The sequence below is a fragment of the Sinocyclocheilus grahami genome, unplaced genomic scaffold (genome assembly GCF_001515645.1).
Source record: "Sinocyclocheilus grahami isolate Dianchi unplaced genomic scaffold, SAMN03320097.WGS_v1.1 scaffold80.1, whole genome shotgun sequence".
In the NCBI taxonomy this organism is placed as follows: domain Eukaryota; kingdom Metazoa; phylum Chordata; class Actinopteri; order Cypriniformes; family Cyprinidae; genus Sinocyclocheilus; species Sinocyclocheilus grahami.
The window spans coordinates 489,397-508,540 of record NW_015505259.1 but is presented as its reverse complement, the minus strand read 5'-3'; the positions used below and the strand labels follow the sequence as shown (position 1 = coordinate 508,540).

General features: G+C 36.6%; 1 protein-coding gene across 1 annotated transcript in view; it reads left to right on the top strand.

Moving 5' to 3' along the window:
• LOC107586360 (unc-80 homolog, NALCN channel complex subunit) overlaps positions 1–19,144 on the top strand; it is a 59,415-nt gene that overhangs the window by 1,273 nt on the left and 38,998 nt on the right. Inside the window, exons 3-19 of the mRNA XM_016273681.1 lie at positions 1,003–1,159; positions 1,274–1,569; positions 2,239–2,362; positions 2,544–2,608; positions 2,751–2,884; positions 3,839–4,106; positions 5,404–5,538; positions 5,705–5,921; positions 6,231–6,362; positions 6,593–6,861; positions 9,983–10,300; positions 10,389–10,520; positions 10,777–10,924; positions 12,545–12,595; positions 13,050–13,198; positions 16,443–16,590; positions 17,066–17,238. Coding sequence (XP_016129167.1) covers positions 1,003–1,159; positions 1,274–1,569; positions 2,239–2,362; positions 2,544–2,608; positions 2,751–2,884; positions 3,839–4,106; positions 5,404–5,538; positions 5,705–5,921; positions 6,231–6,362; positions 6,593–6,861; positions 9,983–10,300; positions 10,389–10,520; positions 10,777–10,924; positions 12,545–12,595; positions 13,050–13,198; positions 16,443–16,590; positions 17,066–17,238 — 2,916 coding nt within the window. The remainder of the gene's footprint in view (positions 1–1,002; positions 1,160–1,273; positions 1,570–2,238; positions 2,363–2,543; positions 2,609–2,750; positions 2,885–3,838; positions 4,107–5,403; positions 5,539–5,704; positions 5,922–6,230; positions 6,363–6,592; positions 6,862–9,982; positions 10,301–10,388; positions 10,521–10,776; positions 10,925–12,544; positions 12,596–13,049; positions 13,199–16,442; positions 16,591–17,065; positions 17,239–19,144) is intronic.

Below are 19,144 nucleotides of genomic sequence, written 5' to 3'. Positions count from 1 at the left end.
CATTGTTTTTGCCTTTTCATGTCTACTCTTGCCATTTTATTTTTAGAAAAACTGAGTCCTGGTGTCCTCTACAGAGGACATAGCATAACTTGTGAATAAAACATAATTTTTCAAAAATGTTATTTTACCATTTTTTTCTTATGCTCTAAACAATGTAATGACATGAAAAAATACTAAATTCACAAAGCTTTTTATTTCTGGTTCTCAGGAGATAATCAAAGCTCATTTACATATGTACAGTAATACTGTATATACTGTATGCACACAAATACAAAATGGTATAGTGGTTACACACATCATATGTGACTCATGACACTAACATATTTCAATAAACAATAATTTAACAACATAAGATTTGACATAAACCTTAAGGTCCATAACTGGTAAGAAAGAACTAAGAAGAAACAGAATTATTTCAAACAAATGTCATACAGGGAATTCTGGGAATTTCCATTTGCAATTTTTCACTGTAATTTATAAGATGACTTGTTCGTTTCCCAAAACTGTAAATTTAACAGTATATTACTTTTTAAATGTTCCGTTAGATTTATTTACGTTTTTTCACCATAATAAGGGAACCTATACCATTAATCAATTAACAGGTTTTTACTTGAGCACTCTTACAGTATTTTTACTGTTAAAATAAAAAAAATTACAGTGTGTATCCTCCTTAAGTGTTTTTGCTTTCAAACTGAGGTTAAAGTAATGAACTATGCATTTGTTTTTTACGAAGCATTCTGCAACCCTATCTTTCAAGACTGGAAATCATGAATTTAACTGTGAATATTTTGTTCTATTGACAGAGTTTTTTGCATACAGTTCTGTTAATAATAATAATAATTATTATTATTATTGGGATTAGTATTAGTATGCCATATGACTGACAGTCTTGCTGTTATATCATGTTTTCTTTCTTGTGTAAAAATAATACTGTAACAGGAAGAAGCAATCATTTAATAAGTGCTCTTGAGGATTATGTCTCACGTTTTATCCTGCCTATAGTCATTTGAGCGGGTGCTGGTGGAGAACAAACTCCACGGGCTCTCTCCAGCCCTCACTGAAGCCATCCAGAGCATCTCTCGCTGGGAGCTGGTCCAGGCTGCTCTGCCTCATGTTCTCCACTGCACTGCCATCCTTCTCTCAAACCGCAACAAGCTGGGTAGGAACCCTTATTAAACTACAATTTCTATGTCCTTTGTACTCTGTGTGTTTGGGTGAGTTCATTCTGTGGTTAATTTTATTGATTAGCATGTCTGCAATCTCTCTTCACCAGGACACCAGGATAAACTCGGGGTAGCTGAAACGAAACTCCTTCACACTCTACATTGGATGCTTCTGGAGGCGGCCCAGGAGTGCCACCAGGAGCCTGGCCTGGGACACGGCTGGTCTGGGGGCAGCAGTGGTAGCAGTAGTGCCTACCTTCAGCCCATGGGGAACCAGGGTCTCACAGACCACAATGGCAGCACAACTGAAGAGAATGAATATGCCCGTGCCAAACTCTACCACAAGAACATGGCCACTGTGGAGCTCTTTGTGTTTCTCTTTGCCCCCCTCATTAACCGGATCAAGGTTGGAACTTTTACTGTTGATATTATTTATTTATTTTCTCTGCAGGGCTCAACAATATGGATGTCCTGCTGGCGCAAGGCCAGTGTGAAAGAGTTCATGGAAGTGGCTGCATTGCCACTGAAAATATTACATCATTGATATTGTGCATTCATTTTAATGGCTTAGTTTTCCATGATCTGTTCTATGTTGTTGCTGTAAATTCTTCTGATTTGTCACAAGATAATGTTATCTAGGTGGCAAACATAGATGAGATTAGCAGAAGTGAGTTTCATTACAGCTGTATAATTTCTAGCTTGTTGTAAAAAAAAATGTTTAATATAAATTAAAATAAAACATATTCTAATTATTATAGAGTAATATAATATTTATATTATTTAATTATAATTATTTAATCATTTCAGTATTTTAAAGATGAAAAATGTTACCTTAACATTAGCTGAAAAATAAATATTTCTAGCAAATATAAAAATATAAACTGATAATTTTTTGTGGTGGGGCAGATTACAATTTTTTATGACAAAGCAAGGAAAATGTTATTGTTGAGCCCTACTTTATCAGTTCAAAATCCTTAATTGTATGGCTGTGAATGTACTTTTTTATTTTTGCAAATAATGATTTATTCATTTAGCTTAAACTGCTAAAATATGTTGATCATTTTGCATTTGGCAGGAGTCTGACCTCACCTTTCGACTGGCTGGTGGACTTGTTATTTGGCAGCCAATGTGGGAGCACCGTCAACCTGATGTTCCTGCTTTTTCTGCCCTTGTCAAACCCATGCGTAACATTGTTACAGGTCAGATTTCTGTAATTTTTTTACGGTTCTTCTATCACTTCTGTCCTCAACAACAATTACATTTTTGCTGTGTTTTACCAGCGTTAAACCCAAAATACAATTCTATCTTTGCTCATTGTTCTTTATGTGTGTACATCGTTCATGCTTCACACATCTGCTATCTCTGTTATATTCTCCACAGCAAAGAGGAATTCTCCAGTGAATAACCAGTGTAGTCCTCATGATACCAGTAACCCATGCCCTGCAGTGAGTATTCAGACTGTGATTTGCAGCTGCACAGCCCCTTGTGGCTCATTTAGTCCTGGTGTATATTAATTTCCTCTGGTAGTGCATTAACATCATTGTTCAGCTGGGGTCATGTGATTTCCTCTTCTATCTCGGCTTTCAGGTGGTATGTGAATCAGACCAGCCAGACTCCTCCTCCCCCTCGGTGACAGGACAGAGCTGTCGCCGTGGCAACTCTGTGGAGAAGGGAGGGTCCTCACAGCAGGCCTTTGAGAAAGGATTTTCACAACCAAAGAAGTGAGTGTTTGTACATACAGGTGGTGCATGTAGCAGGTTCCTATTTATTAATCTGTTTATCATGAAATAATAATGACAAAATACTTTTACAGTAATTATTATAATTTCTACACTACCAGTCAAACATTTCTGAACAGTAAGATTTTTTATGTTTTTTTAAAGAAAGTCTCTTCTGCTCACCAAGCCTGCATTTATTTGATCCAAAATACAGCAAAAGCAGTAATATTTTGAAATATTTTTTACTATTTAAAATAACTGCTTTCTATTTGAATATTGCAAATGTAATTTATTCCTGTGATCAAAGCAAAATTTTCAGCATTATTACTAGTGTTTACTGTTAAGTGTCACATTATCCTTCAGTAATCATTATAATATGCTGATTTGCTGTTCAAGAAATTTTTTTTATTATTATTGTCAATATTTAAAACAGTTCAGCATTTATCTGAAATAACATTTTTGTAACATTATACACTATACCATTCAATATACAGTATATATATATATACCTTTTTATTGGGGGGGGGGGGGGGTGTGTGTGTGGGGGGGGGGTTATAGAAATTAATACTTTTATTTAGCAAGGATGCTATACATTTCTATTTGAGAGAAATGCTGTTCTTCTGAACTTTCATTTATACCGTATTAAAACATCATTATAACATACTAAATAATGTTAACAAGTTGAACCTTATTGTAAAGTGTTGGCAAAAATTGTATCTATTACAATCTTCTAAAAGAAAAGATTTTAAAGCATTTTTTCTTGAAACTCATCCTATGTTGGCTAGATAAGTAGTGTCCAGTTCCAGTCAGACTCCCATCTGTCACGGTGTTAGTCTGTGCATGTGTTCGCCCTGCAGTTGCCAAGCAACGATCCTGAGCAAACTCAGTCTGAACTTCTGTTCTTTCTGACCATCATTTTCTGTAACAAATCTCTCTCTCTCTTTCTTTGACGGAAAGTTTCTCAGTACCTGGTGGCATCTCTGTATCACAGCGAGCAAGGTATGCCACCTATTTTGATGTTGCAGTGCTGCGTTGCTTGATGCAGCCTCACTGGACAGAAGAGGGTGTGCACTGGGCCCTCATATACTACCTGCAGCGGCTGCGTCAGATACTGCAGGAGAAGCCTGAACGCCCCCCTGAGCCCCTGATACCCCCCTTACCACGGCCCCGCAGTAGTTCCATGGTGGCTGCTACCCCTTCTTTGGTTAATACTCACAAAACACAGGTAACAATCCTATGTTAGTAACTGACTGTGTGTTTTTACATAGTAGTTTCAGATGGTAATGGGCAGTGGCATATCTGTATTTAGGTTCTGGTGGGGCCAGGCTTTGAAATATATTCTGTGATCATTAATTCATTTAAAATTGTGATTTGGTTTTACCATAAAATAAACTTGTACATTACATACACATTACAACACTGTGTATTATGTGGAAGACATGTAACTGTTATCAGATATTAAAAGCCCAGCAGATATTTATATAAATAAGCAGGTTATTATTTTTATGCTATGGTCGATAATCAATAATGGCCAATATTAAAATGCCATACAATCTGGATAATTTGACTAAAAAAATATAAACATCCATTGCAATGCAATGATATAGTACAAGTGAATTTAGGCATCACAGCCTTTTATGAAATTAAAAGTAAAAAAAAATATTTTGGATTGTATATTTAAAGGTTAAGTGTAAGATGATAATCTTAATGTAAAGTAATCTTAATGTAAAAATAAAGGGAAATTTAAATGCACAATTTAATATCTAATACCAGATGATGTACACTCAATAAAAACCCATACTGATAGAAAACAATAAAGAAAAATTACAGATATGGTACTAATTGTCACGCTATGGTGGGTGTACTAAAGCACACAACGATGGAGATAAGTAACAAACACAGCCTTTATAAATCCACAAATGACACTCAGGAAATTGTAGGAGAAACTGACTTATGAGAACAAACAAAGGAACTGAAGAAACAGGGCTTATTTAACAGGAATGTAATCCAGTTAAAACAGAACAGGTGTACTGTGGACATTAAAAAGGATGAGGAACACAGGCAAACAGGCACAGAACATAGTGAAAAGTAAATCAAGACGGAAAATTACCCTGATACTAATAATATTCAGTTAATATTTTGTTGATGAATTGTGTTTTGTGAGATAATCAAGCCATTCAATGTGGATGGTTTAAATGCATTTTTGCTTGATATAAAATTACTAGATGTTTTGTATGAGCCCCCATGTTAGACTTGGTAGCTGACTGATTTTGCCTCTCCAGAAATAAAAATCCAAAGATGCCACTAGTAAATGAGGAATAGGGATAACTGAGCAATCTTACAATTGTTAATTTTGGACAAAATCAAGTTCATTATACACGATCAGGATGTGCGATTGCTACTTTAAAAGATGTGTAATGAACTGAAATACTATTATTCAACATTTTAACCACCATAAGTCAAAGGTTTTTAAAAAATGCATACCTCTGATACCCTGTTTTTTTCTTTGCCATTTTTCTAAGGACATGACTCTAAAATGTAATGAGGAAAGCAGGTCTTTGAGCTCTGAGACCTTCTCTAAAGTGTCAATTACCAACCTCAGGAGACCAGCAGTCCCTGACCTCTCAACTGAGATGGGTATGAACATATTCAAAAAGGTATGCAGATTATTTTTTATGCATAGTTTCAGACAGTAAATCAATATGATATATTAAAATTTTTGCAAAACCTCTAATAAAATGTTGATATCATTTTCTTGACTTACACTATGCCACTATGCACTTTATTCTATTATTCTTGCCCCTTTTTTTACTTTTTTTACAGTTTAAGAACCGTAGAGAAGATCGAGAGAGAAAAGGCTCTATCCCATTCCACCATACTGGGAAGAAACGCCAGCGTCGAATGGGTGTACCTTTCCTTATGCACGAGGATCACCTGGATGTCTCACCCACACGTAGCACCTTCTCATTCGGAAGCTTCTCTGGACTGGGAGATGACCGTCGCACACTGGACCGTGGGGGTTGGCCTTCCACTATCATGGGTATGTAGGGTCCTATGAAATCCATTTTATTTCTTTATGCTGTGTTTTTTCTAGATAGTTTTAGTGCTCTAACTTTGAATAATCAAAAAGCTTTCATGAAACTTTAACAATTTAATAATTTACTTTACATTTTTGTAAAGTAATTGGGCCCTTTTCCCAAATTTTATTTACATTTTTTGAGATTCTGTGATTTATGGTTTAATGCATTTGCCCTGCCCATACAAATTGTGCATTCACAAATTGCTTGCACTTGTTTGAGGTTGGTTTCAAATTATTGTCATATTGTGGTTGTGTTTTGTTGTGTTGAAGGGAAGTTAACACGTCGTGGAAGCTCAGATACTGCCGGAGATGTGGACAGTCTTGGAGCAAAACATTTTCACTCCCACCACAACTTGCCTGAACACTCCAACAGTCACAGTGACAATACCATCAAAGAGGGTGGTAAGCAAATAAATAGCACTATCACAGTATTAATTCTAAATCTATTGCAGTTAATCTTTCATGGAATTAATAAAGATTAATAAAATACAACAGGGGTTTTCAAACTGCGGGCCACAGTGAGATGCTGTGCTGAGGGTTCGCTGAACATTTTAGAGAAAAAAATAAATATACAAATATATTTGAATTGTTAATAATCATTTGTGCTTTTGACTCATTGACTTCTTTCTCAGTTCGTTCCCAGATCTCCACCATCACCATGGCTACATTTAACACAACTGTGGCTTCCTTTAATGTAGGCTACACAGATTTCTTCACAGAGCACATTAAGAAACTGTGTAACCCCATTCCCATCCCTGAGATGCCATGTGAGCCGCTGGCCTGCTCCAACCTTCCCCGAAGTCTGACAGACTCCTGCATCAATTACACATCGTTAGAGGACCGAGACACTATTGAGGGCACTAACAACTTCATTCTGAAGAATGGCTTGCTGGACCTCATGGTAAGGAGTGCAGCCTCGAGCAAAGGGGCACGTGTTTAGTGTCATAGAGAGACAAATTTGCTTATACACTTTCGGTCAAAAATTTGAATAATTAGGATTTTCTTACATTGTTAAATGAAGGCTCGTATTATACTAATATGCTTATTCTGATTTGATGTACAGTTATCAGCAATGGTTCTTATTAGGGATGCACCAGTATCGGTATCAGTACTCCTACTCGTTAAAATGCCCCGATATCAAATGCCGATACCACACAGCATGTGATAATGCCATATTCAGACAAAAAATACAGACAACTGACAGCAGAATGGAGTTATTATAGATTAAAGATGTCTACGAAGTATATGTATGCAATGAATATAAAACATTCAGTATTAATGCCTGTATAGCTGATTTGCGCCAGCTGGTAAGCAAATCACTCTGAGTGGATTGAGCGCACGGCGGCGCAGATGCGTGAGCTTGTCAGTGAATATCCCTTTCTCACAGACATCACTGGAAAGTTTGTAGTTCGGTCGGATATGTCAAAAAGAAGTAAGTAAAACAATGCACACGTTACTTAATGGTAGGGAGCGAGAGAGAGAGAGCGCACTTCTGTTGTGTGATCTTTATTGATGTTCGCTCACTTAGCACGCATCATTTGTATTAAAACTAAATCATAAATATAGGACAATTTATAGGGGCATTCACTATAAACGTCATTTATTTTCACCCTTAAGCATACACGACTTTCTGGCGAAAGTGAAACTAACAGCCTGTGTGAAATGCGCAAGGCTGTACTGTACTTGTCCCTCTAATTCTTCACCAGTAGCCTACAAATACGTGTGCGCTGTTTTGCTTGCTTCATGAGTGTTTCTGCATTATATGAGTGGCTTTGGAAAATAAATCGCTGCACATTTCAGATGAAAAAACACGACTTCTATTTATGAAAATACCTTGGCACAGTTAGGAGATTTATAGCAAGTGGTTCCCTGCGTTTTTACAGCAAATTGCGTGATTACAGTACTAAGCCGCTGCAATGGAGCAGCTCTAATGTTATTAAATTAAAGATGATGTAGGCTACCATAGAGAGAGGAAAAAAATTAACAGTGAAAGCAACAAAAATATGTAAAATACATTTTAATGGGCATAATTAAGTGTGAAAATAACAGAAGGATATACAGTCAAACCAAAAATTATTCAGAGACCAGATGTCGTGACCAGATGTAAGTGAGAATAGCAAAATAAACTAAACTGTGATATATTATACCCAAAAATTCTTTATGCAGTGGACTACCAGTAAAATTTATTCAAATTTGGGACCAAAAATTATTCAGACTGAGTCTGGGAAAAAAATTTAAGTTCATTTTTGCATGAACCTGGTTGACAGCATGCCCAGGAGACTATATGCTGTCATTAAGGCTAAGGGTCACCCGACAAAGTATGGATAGCTGTATGAATAATTTTTGGTCCCAAATTTGAATAAATTTTACTGGTAGTCCACTGCATAAAGAATTTTTGGGTATAATATATCACAGTTTAGTTTATTTTGCTATTCTCACTTACATCTGGTCACGACATCTGGTCTCTGAATAATTTTTGGTCCCAAATTTGAATAAATTTTACTGGTAGTCCACTGCATAAAGAATTTTTGGGTATAATATATCACAGTTTAGTTTATTTTGCTATTCTCACTTACATCTGGTCACGACATCTGGTCTCTGAATAATTTTTGGTTGATTGTAATCCATTACATACCTTTCAATCAGTTATCTGACATTATCAAGCTGAATATGTTCTGACACAGTTCTTGTCATATTTTATTACCATTTTCTAAACTATAGCGAATAAACTGTGATAATGTGAGAAATGTTGAAGGTGTCTGAATAAATTTTGGTTTGACTGTATCTATTTGATAAATGAAGTTAACCAACTAACATTATACATACTCTTTTGGTTTCTGTACCCAATATTTAAAAAATGTACAAATGCAATGAAAATATTGGTATCGGTACTCTGTATCGGCAAGTACCAAAAATAAAAGTATCGGGCGAGTACTGGAAAAAGTGCTATCAGTGCATCCCTAGTTCTTATTATTATCAGTGTTTTTTTTCTGCTTAATATTTTTGCGGAAACCGTGTTTTTTCCAGGCTTCTCAATAAATAGAAAATTCCATTTTTAAAATGGAATTCTTTTTAAAGATGACAAATGTCTGTAGTCACTTTTTATTGCTAAATAAAAGTATTGATTTATTTGTATTTTTATTAAATCGTACCCTAAACTTTTAAATGGCAGTGTATCACAGTTTACACAAAAAATATTAAGCAACACAACTTTTTTTTAACATTAATAATAATAATAAATGTTTCTTGAGCACCAAATCAGCATATTAGAATGATTTCTGAAGGAATATGTGACAATGAAGGCTGCTGAAAACTCAGCTTATAAAATATATTTTAAAATAAATTATAATAGAAAACAGGTATTTTAATAATTGTAACTATTATTTTATTAATATTTCACAATATTACTGTTTTTACTGTATGTTTAATAATGCTGTCAAACAATTAATCAAGATTAATCGGATCCAAAATAAAAGTTTTTGTTTACATAATATATGTATGTGTGCTGTGTATATTTATGTATATATAAATACACACACATGCATGTATATATTTCAGAAAAATGTTATGTTTATATATTAAAGATATTGATATTTATTTATTATTTATAATGTAAATTATATAAATATAGACATGTACATACATGTAAATATTTTCAAAATACATTCTGTATGTAATATATACATAATAAATATACACAGAACACACACATATATTATGCAAACAAAAACTTTTATTTTGTATGCGATTAATTGCAATTAATCGTTTGACAGTACTAATTTTTAATCAAATAAATGCAGTCTTGGTAAGCATTAAAGACTTCTTTAAAACATAAAAAAAAGTAATTACAGTATTTCAAACTTTTGACTGGTAGTGTTTAGATTGGCCATTAACTTCTGAAGAAAATGTTAAAATTATTTTAGATTTAGTTCACCCCATTAAAGCTTGAAAAGATCTGACCATATGGTTCATATTATGAGTAGTGTTGCCTTTCCTGTTTACCGCTATGGTGTTTTTTTAAGGCTATTCTGCGGGCCCTGTATTCCGTACTCACCCATGACATCAGTTCTCGGATTTGCGACGTGGCGCTCAACATCATCGAATGCCTCCTGCAGCTGGGGGTGGTGCCCAGTGTGATGAAGAAAGCCTCCAAACCTGAAGACAAAGAGGCGGAGCATCTGAAGGAGGGAGCCAGCCAGAGTGTGGGTGGAGCTCAGGGGGAGGCGGCTGGAGGCACAGGAGCAGCACCTAATGGAGGTGGTGGAGGAGATGGAGGAGGAGGGGGTGGAGAGAGTCGTGGAGGAAGCAGAGATGATATAAAGAATAACAAGGACAACCAGGTAAGACAGTTAATATATATGTTGTAAATGAATATGTGTGAGTAATTATCACATGTAAGATTTCATGTATTTTTAAAATCATCAACAGGATGGAGACACTTCACTCAGCACTCACAGGTTGGCTCTCACCATGCTCATTAAGATCGTAAAATCACTTGGCTGTGCGTACGGTTGTGGTGAAGGCCATCGTGGGCTTTCTGGAGACCGCCTTCGAATGCAGGTCAATATATGTGTACAATTAAAACATAATTTTACAGTACAGATTAACCTTTTTTTAAGAGATTTAATCACTGATCTCTGTTAGACAGCATTATGTTGATTTGCTGTCAGACTAGCCCACTATTAGTTATAGACTACTATTAGTCATGTGGTCAGATGATATGGATTTCATAAAATATGTAGAATATAGTACATTTGCATGTAACAGTTTGTCTCCAACAAAGGTGAATGACCAGATGCTCTGTCCTATTTTTTAGGCGCAGAATTGTTTGACTACTCTGTACACGCTGGATAAAGTGCAGTTCCGTCAGACTATGAAAGAATACGTTAATAAGGATTCGCTCAACAATATTGTGGATTTCCTGCATGCCCTACTTGGCTTCTGCATGGAACCAATCACTGACAGTAAGAGGGCAGAGCTGCACTTATTAAGTGCATGTCTTTAACATGCCCAGGCATATTTTTTAGTCCCTTTTCTGAAATCTCCAAAGATACAGCATGAGCCCCATTTTCATGCATCAGTAATAGAGATGGATTTGTCTTTTCCTAAAAGATTTTTTTTTCAATTTGATTTACTGAGCTTTTATTTAAAACTCAGAATACTGTAAATTGACATTTAAAATGTTGTATTTAAATAGAACATTACCAGTCAAAAGTTTGGACTAATTAAGATTTTTTTTAAATGTTTTTGAAATAAGTCACTTATTCTCACCAAGACTGCATTTATTTTATTAAAAATACAGCAGAAAGATAATATTACAATTTAAAATAACGGTTTTCTTAAAAAAAAAAATCATTTATTCCTATGATTGTCAGAAACGAGACCGGGATCCAACAGCAGGTGAAACAAAAAATTCAAAGTTTATTGAAAACTGTGATGATAAAAAAAAATGCTCAGTCAATAAATCAGCCAGATAGCAAATCCGCCAGCAAATAGTCAGCTTGATCAGCACGGATGTCAGACCAGCCTCTGCCGAGCCCGCAGAGAAGAGAGGCGGCGAACCGGCAATTGAAAGCCACCACTGAATTCCAGAGGTAGTGCCAAGCGTGGGCAGAGAGGAATCGGAAGGGGCTGCCGTGAAGAGACAGGCCTATGATAAGAGAGAGCCTAGGCAGAGAGCCGACCAGAGTCCTAGAGGGGCAGGCGGGTAAAAAAGGGGATGGTGACAAAAACAGGAACGCCAGACCGACTAGACTAGAAAAAGATACATAACAAGTCAATACAAGACTGGGTCAGAAAACACAGCATGCACTGAGACGATCTGAGCTACAGCACAACACATTACGGACTGACACAAGAGAGCAACCATGAGGGCAAGATAAAGGGAAGATAATGAGGACAAAACGGGGTGCAGGTGAGGAGGGAGAATTAGCTAACAGGGATAACGAGAGGGGCGGGGGAAACACCAGGATGACAGCAGAACACATGGCGAGCGGCAAAACAAAAGGCCATGTGCTCCATGACAACAAAGCCTAAGCAGACCCCACCGAGATCGTGACAGTGATGGCTAAGCTGAATTTAGAATTTATTCCTGTGATGTTAAAGCTTAATTTCACCATATTTGAATGATTTCTGAAGGCTCACGTGACACTGATGACTGGAGTAATGGCTGCTGAAAATTCAGCTTTGCCATCACAGTTCTTTCTTTTTCTTTCTGTCCGTCCGTCCGTCCATCTGTCAAACTCCACTGTTTGTACCCCAGTCCCTCATCACTCATCCTTTCAGCAGACTTGCCAAACATCATATTGACAGTGTCCATTTTTATTGTTTGTATTTTTGAATTTTATGGAATCAAAACAGCAAGATAAGCTGAATTTCGATTGATTTCTGGCAAGTTAGTGAACATGAGTGACTGTTATGAAAATGATATCCCTATGTTTTTTTTGGGCCGTCTTCTTTTTGCATCTGTGGGTGTGCGTCTGTGCGTGGATGTGTGTTTTGGAATGAGTTGGTGTTTCCTGACTTACGAGTACATGTCTGTGCTGGCCTGACACCAATGTTGCCCACCATCTTTTCTCTTGCAGAATACGGCAGTGCAGGTGAGAGGTCCAGGAGGGCGAATAAAAGAAACATCGGTAGATACACAATATCTAAATTTATTGCCAAAACTAGGCATTACACCCATTCCTGCACCCCTCACAATGTCCAGGGTGATGTTCTCGCCTGTAGTAGAGCTAAACAGTGCTTAGGCCTTACCGAATAAACAATCTAAAAACCGGCTTTATAGATCCAGCTAAACTAAACTCAACATTGCTGTGAAAGCAGAGCATGACCTGATTGTTGGGTCTATTACTATCTCTCAGGCCACAGTCACTTGCATGTATGCAAACCTTCAAAACCCCGCACAAATGACTTTTTAGGTTTTCCTATCATACGTGCTATTGATTTTCCCCCTTTTCATCTTGTAAACATCAATGCTTCCTGCTTCCCTTTATTGTTTGGCACTTATGGCTGAGCCTCAGTGATTTTGCCCCGACATGGCAGCCAGGTCACAGTTTTTCCTCTGAGGTGACTTGTTTGTGTTTGCAGACAAGGCTGGCTTCGGGAACAACTTCACCACTGGAGGAGACAAGTCTCTGGCCCAGAGCATGGGGACTGTGGTGGTGGGCTGCATGTTCAAGTCTCTCATCACAAGATGTGCCTCCACTACACATGAGCTTCACAGTTCTGAGAACCTGGTGAGAGTACTGCATTTAACTCATGAGTTGTCAAAAGTTTGGGCTTGAGTTTACATTTGGTGAAAGTTACACTAACCAGGCACCACACAATAAAACAACAAGTGAAAAGGCATATCGTTGCTAATTCAATGTTAATAGTATCATGTAAGCAGCATGTTTAAACATGAAAATATGAAATCCCATATCCTAAAACAACACACTTATCTCTGGTGACGTATATCAGGCTTCTCCAACCGTCAGTCTGTGTAAACCCTATCCCTTTCTTATAATAGACTGTAAGTTCACATTTAGATCTGCGTCAATCCAATCAACAAATAACTACTCTACATTTTTGGAGGACAACACACATTAATCAACATTTCTGTAAATGTGCTAGTGTTAGCCAGCAGGCTAATTTTCAAGTGCAGTCTTTTGGCAAGATGTTTTGAAACCTTTAAAAAAATCTAAAAGTATAAAACAGCCAAAAAAATCAACACATTAACGCAATTAAAAACAATCAACTAGCCATGCAAGCACACAAAGCACACAAAGCGACAGCACACAACCTTCAGTAGGTACATGAAGGCATGCTGGGAAAACATTAAACTTACATAAAACACAGCAGACACAATTATGGGTTAATAAAATAAAAACACACACCTAAATTGTATAACATCACTATAAAAGAGCATACCAGACAATTAATAAAATACTAATAAAATAATCCAAACATACCCAAACCATGCATTTGACTGCCTGACAATGAGCAAAGGACATGAAACATGTTAACAGTGGGTTAAGATGTTTTGAAACCTTTAAAAAAATCTAAAAGTATAAAACACATTTAAAAAAAATCAACACATTAACGCAATTAAAAACAATCAACTAGCCATGCAAGCACACAAAGCACACAAAGCGACAGCACACAACCTTCAGTAGGTCCATGAAGGCATGCTGGGAAAACATTAAACTTACATAAAACACAGCAGACACAATTATGGGTTAATAAAATAAAAACACACACCTAAATTGTATAACATCACTATAAAAGAGCATACCAGACAATTAATAAAATACTAATAAAATAATCCAAACATACCCAAACCATGCATTTGACTGCCTGACAATGAGCAAAGGACATGAAACATGTTAACAGTGGGTTAAATAATAACAACAGTAATAATAAAATGAGCAATAAACTACATAGATTAAAATTTATCACGTCTGATTTTTTTTAAAAGCCAGGTTTTAAGACTTTGTCTTAAGGAGTGGTACAATTTGTTATTTCAATTGGAAGTGTGGAACTGAAAATAATTTCACAGTCCCCTCTCTGAGCGGATCTTGTAGATCTGTTGTTTAAATTTTTCTGCTTAATAAAAATACTAAGTGGTGGAGGAGCTTTTCCATTTAGGTTTTTAAACATCAGACAGGCGTCAGTGTATTTTGTTAGATTTTCCCAGTTAAGGATATCATATTTGCCCAAAATATCGCAGTGGTGGTAAGTATTGGGTTTTCTGTCTAACACTTAATATATGCCTAGTTCTTGTACAAGGAGAGAATAGGCTTCAGTGTTGTACCTTTAGCTTGAGACCAAATTGTCATACAGTATGTTAAGTGAGAGATAATCATTGAATAAATGTATATATAATTTTGCTGCTGTAGTTGTTCAGCAGTTTCTTATATACCTAAAATTATCCAGATTGTATTTAGTTATTTGCAATACTTTCTTCACTTGTTTTTTTGGATTATTTTTCAATAATCCATTTTAATCAGATGTAGGTCACAATACAGAAAAACTAAATTGTCACTATTTCTGTTAAATCGCGAATTTAAGTCACACTGTGGGATGTAAAATTGCAAGAATAAGGTCACAAATTGAGAAACAAGGTTGCAAATTATGTGAATAAAGTCACAAGTTGTGAGAAATAAAGCCATAAATTAATAGAAATAAAGTTGCAAGTGCGAGAAATTAAGTTTTATTGTGAGATCGCAATTACATTACTTTTTTTCACTGTGAGGTGGAACTGAGACAGATTTGTTCTGATTGGCTGTGGTTTGTGATTGATATCATCACATCATGCTTCATTTTCGCATTCAGTATGAAGTCCAGTGTTGCCAATTTAGCAATTTTGTTGCTAGATTTAGCAACTTTTCAGATTACCCTAGTAACCTTTTCTTCCAAAAGCACCTAGCAACAAATTTTGCTATTTTTAAAATTTATTTGGCAACTTTTAGCAACTTTTGATAAATGACTCAAGCGATAAAAAGGCACACCTTTTCCATCTAAATGACAGAAAAAGGGGAAACCAAAGATAGCAGTACACACGTCACATGAATTAAGTTAGCTGCTATTTGCAATTTATCAATAATAATTAGGTGTGTTCGGCTTGAAGTGCCGCTGCGCAGACCAATCGGTGTATGACGTCAAAGTACCGCTTTGTGATACACCTTGTTAGTAGCTAGTACCTGCGATTGTTAATCAGTTGGTACACTGTAAGAAAAATATCTAGAAAAATGGAAAAGCTACTAGTAATTTTCCAGGACATTATCAGTAATCCATTATCCGTTATAACCCTGTAATCCGAAAACACAAAAAACAATGCGTAATTTCAAATGCAGGTAAAAAAACCTGTGAAAAATCAATATGAAAAATTCCTTCATATTAACATATAGACTATTTTTACAGACTTTTCTTAGAGTGTAGCATACTAAATAACTACTAATACACTGCTTAAAACTATAATTGTTTAGTTTTACTAGTTTACTAGCTAATAAAAAATCTTAAATTGTAATTGTTAAAAAATGTGTTTAATAATTCAATGTTGTATTTAAAAATACACTCATTTATATTTTAATATTATATAATATTATATTATGCATTTATATTATTTTACGAACAAATCTAAATTAACATATATATATATATATTATTTAACATTACTTTTAGTTCTAATAACAAAAATTAAAAATATTTGTGTGTTTCGTTAACTATAATAAATTAATGTACACACAAGACAAAGTAAAATGAATTAACAATAATTATACTCAGTCAATATGCACACACAAGGTGGGAAAAGGGGGTTATATTTGTCAGGTCCCACCAGAAACTTGGTCAGTGTTACTGTGATTATTATTGCAATCATTTTTCTTCCTCACCTAATTTCTTTCTTGGGAATAAAGCTGAACTTTCATGGCAGACAATCAGTCATTGCTGTAGAGCTATTAGTCAGGAAGTCCTTGATTCGAGTTTTTCTGTACATCTCAGGTCAAGTTCACCAGTGCTGTGAAGCTGTCGGAGGGTAGCGCTATCGAATATGGGCGAGAGGAAGAGGAGAATTTCTTCAAGCGGCTCGGTAAATGGCGGTCTGGTCGGAGGAACCCTTCCAAGCTTCACCACACAGAAGAGAAAGATGGTAGAATCCTGGGGTGCCTTCCCCCACCCCCGTCCACAGTTTGCTCTGTTTGTTTATTTGTGTGTGTGCCCGTACTTGACGTGTCTTGTGCTTCTGGTACACTCCTCTACCATCTTCCATACCAGCTCTCTGTGTGTTTGTCCATCTTTGTCAGAGCCATCTGCTGGAAGAGGGACTGTGGTTCTCTGACCTATGACCCGGCACCATGACCCGTCACAGCTTTGTCTGAGTTGTCGTGAACCTTCAGCTCTCCAAGTTAATAGTTAATAGTTATTAGATGTTTATTCGGGGGATTTCAGAAGTCATAGTTTGATTTGCAAATCTTGAGTATTCTTGTTGTTTCAGACTAGTGCCAAAAACAGCCTTGCATGTTCATTCGATATCACCAGATGCATATTTCATAAGCTATTTTCAGCTGTTTATGTAGTAGAGGTTCTACACTCCTTTCACTGACACCGTTCTGTACCACGACAAGGTTGCCATGGATTCCAGGAGCACTTGGCCGCCAGTCAGGAGGCCATGAAGAATAAGAACATTGTGAATCTAGGTGCAATCAGACAAGGCATGAAGAGATTTCAGTTCCTGTTGAACTGCTGTGAGCCGGGAACCATACCAGATGCTTCGATTTTAGCAGCAGCGCTGGACCTGGTCAGTTCTGTTTCTTTTGTTTATATATATATATATATAAATGGTGTCACATTACTTTTGAAACATATATACTAGACTGTAAAATATACAGAGATAATATACCTCTATATATAGGGAGAGATGTGACCCTGGACCACAAAACCAGTCATAAGGGTCAATTTCTCGAAATTTAGATTTATACATCATCTGAAAGCTGAATAAATAAGCTTTCCACTGATGTATGGTTTGTTAGGATAGGACAATATTTAGCTGAGATACAACTACTTGAATATCTGGAATCTGAGGGTGCAAAAAGATCAAAATACTGAGAAAATTGCCTTTAAAGTTGTCCAAATGAAGTTCTTAGCAATCCATATTACTAATCAAAAATTAAGTTTTAATATATTTACGGTAGGAAATTTACAAAATATCTTCATGGAACATGATCTTTGCTTAATATCCTTATGATTTTTGGCATAAAAGAAAAATCGATAATTCTGAGCCATACAATGTATTGTTGGCTATTACTACAAATATACTCGTGCTACTTATGACTGGTTTTGTGGTCCAGGTACACAAATATAACCACAAATTCCATTAATCAAGATAAGGCTGGAATACACTACACAAGTTTTGCTCACATTTGTGTCTGAATGAGTTGACGCTAGTTGATGAAAGCCAGAGCCAGAGTCAGAGTTGATGGATTTCACAGAAAATCACATTGTGTATGAAGAGCACATATTTAGCTTCAGACTATGATTCCATCCAGTCAGAGGATATCAAACATATTTTATATTTTTAGTCAGTTTTACAACACAAGTTTTAATTTGTCGCAAATCCTAGCAAGGATGCACATTAGTTTAGAATGCCTTGAAAGTCTTAATTGTGTGTATTCCTGTTCACACACAAATGTTAATAATTTGAAACAAAATAAGAGGGATCATGAAAATTGCATGTTATTTTTTATTTAGTACTGTTCTGAATAAGCCATTTCACATAACAGATGTTTACATATTGAACCCCTCTTTCCCGGGTCCTCTCTGCCACACCTCGTTCTTGTTCCGAGTGGGTCTCGAACCCAGGTCTCCAGCATTGGAGGCGGACGCACTAACAAGGTGGCTAAAGACTACAGCCTCTAGCATCAGTCGCTACTGCGCCTCTTGAGATCAGGGGAGTGAGGTTTACCTGCATAGCACCTACTTGCTGGCCTCCGTTACTTTCACCCCCCCTAAGCCTCACTCCCATCCGGGTCACGGCACCAATGTAACTCCTCTCTCCCGGGTCCTCTCCACCACACCTCGTTCTTGTTCCGAGTGGGTCTTGAACCTGGGTTTCCAGCATGGGAGGCAGACGCACTAACAAGGAGGCTAAAGACTGCAGCCTCTAGCACTAGTGTGCCTCTTGAGATCAGGGGAGTGAGGTTTACCTGCATAGCACCTACTCGCTGGCCTCCGTTACACTTATACTCCACAAAACAAAATAATAACTGAATTTATAAAAATGACCCCATTCAAAAGTTTACATACTCTTGAATCTTAAAGGGGTCATATGATGCGATTTCAAGTTTTCCTTTCTCTTTGGAGTGTTACAAGCTGATTGTGCATAGATAAGATCCCTGAAGTTGCAAAGACTAAAGTCTCAAAACCAAAGAGATATTCTTTATCAAAGTTAAGACTCTGCCACGCCCCCCTAAAACGGCTCGATCTAACACGCCCCCACATATCTACCTCACTATGTGGAAATATTAGCATAATGCGCCCAAATGTGCACGCAAAGAAAGAAGGCGTGGTTTCAGTAACCGCAGTTAGTGTTGAAGCAGCATGTCAGGGAGACGCTGTGTGTTTCTAGGCGAAAGCAAAAGCACTTTATTTGGCCTTCCGAAAGTAGATGCATTTAGGAATCTTTAAGATCACTTACAACAGAACAG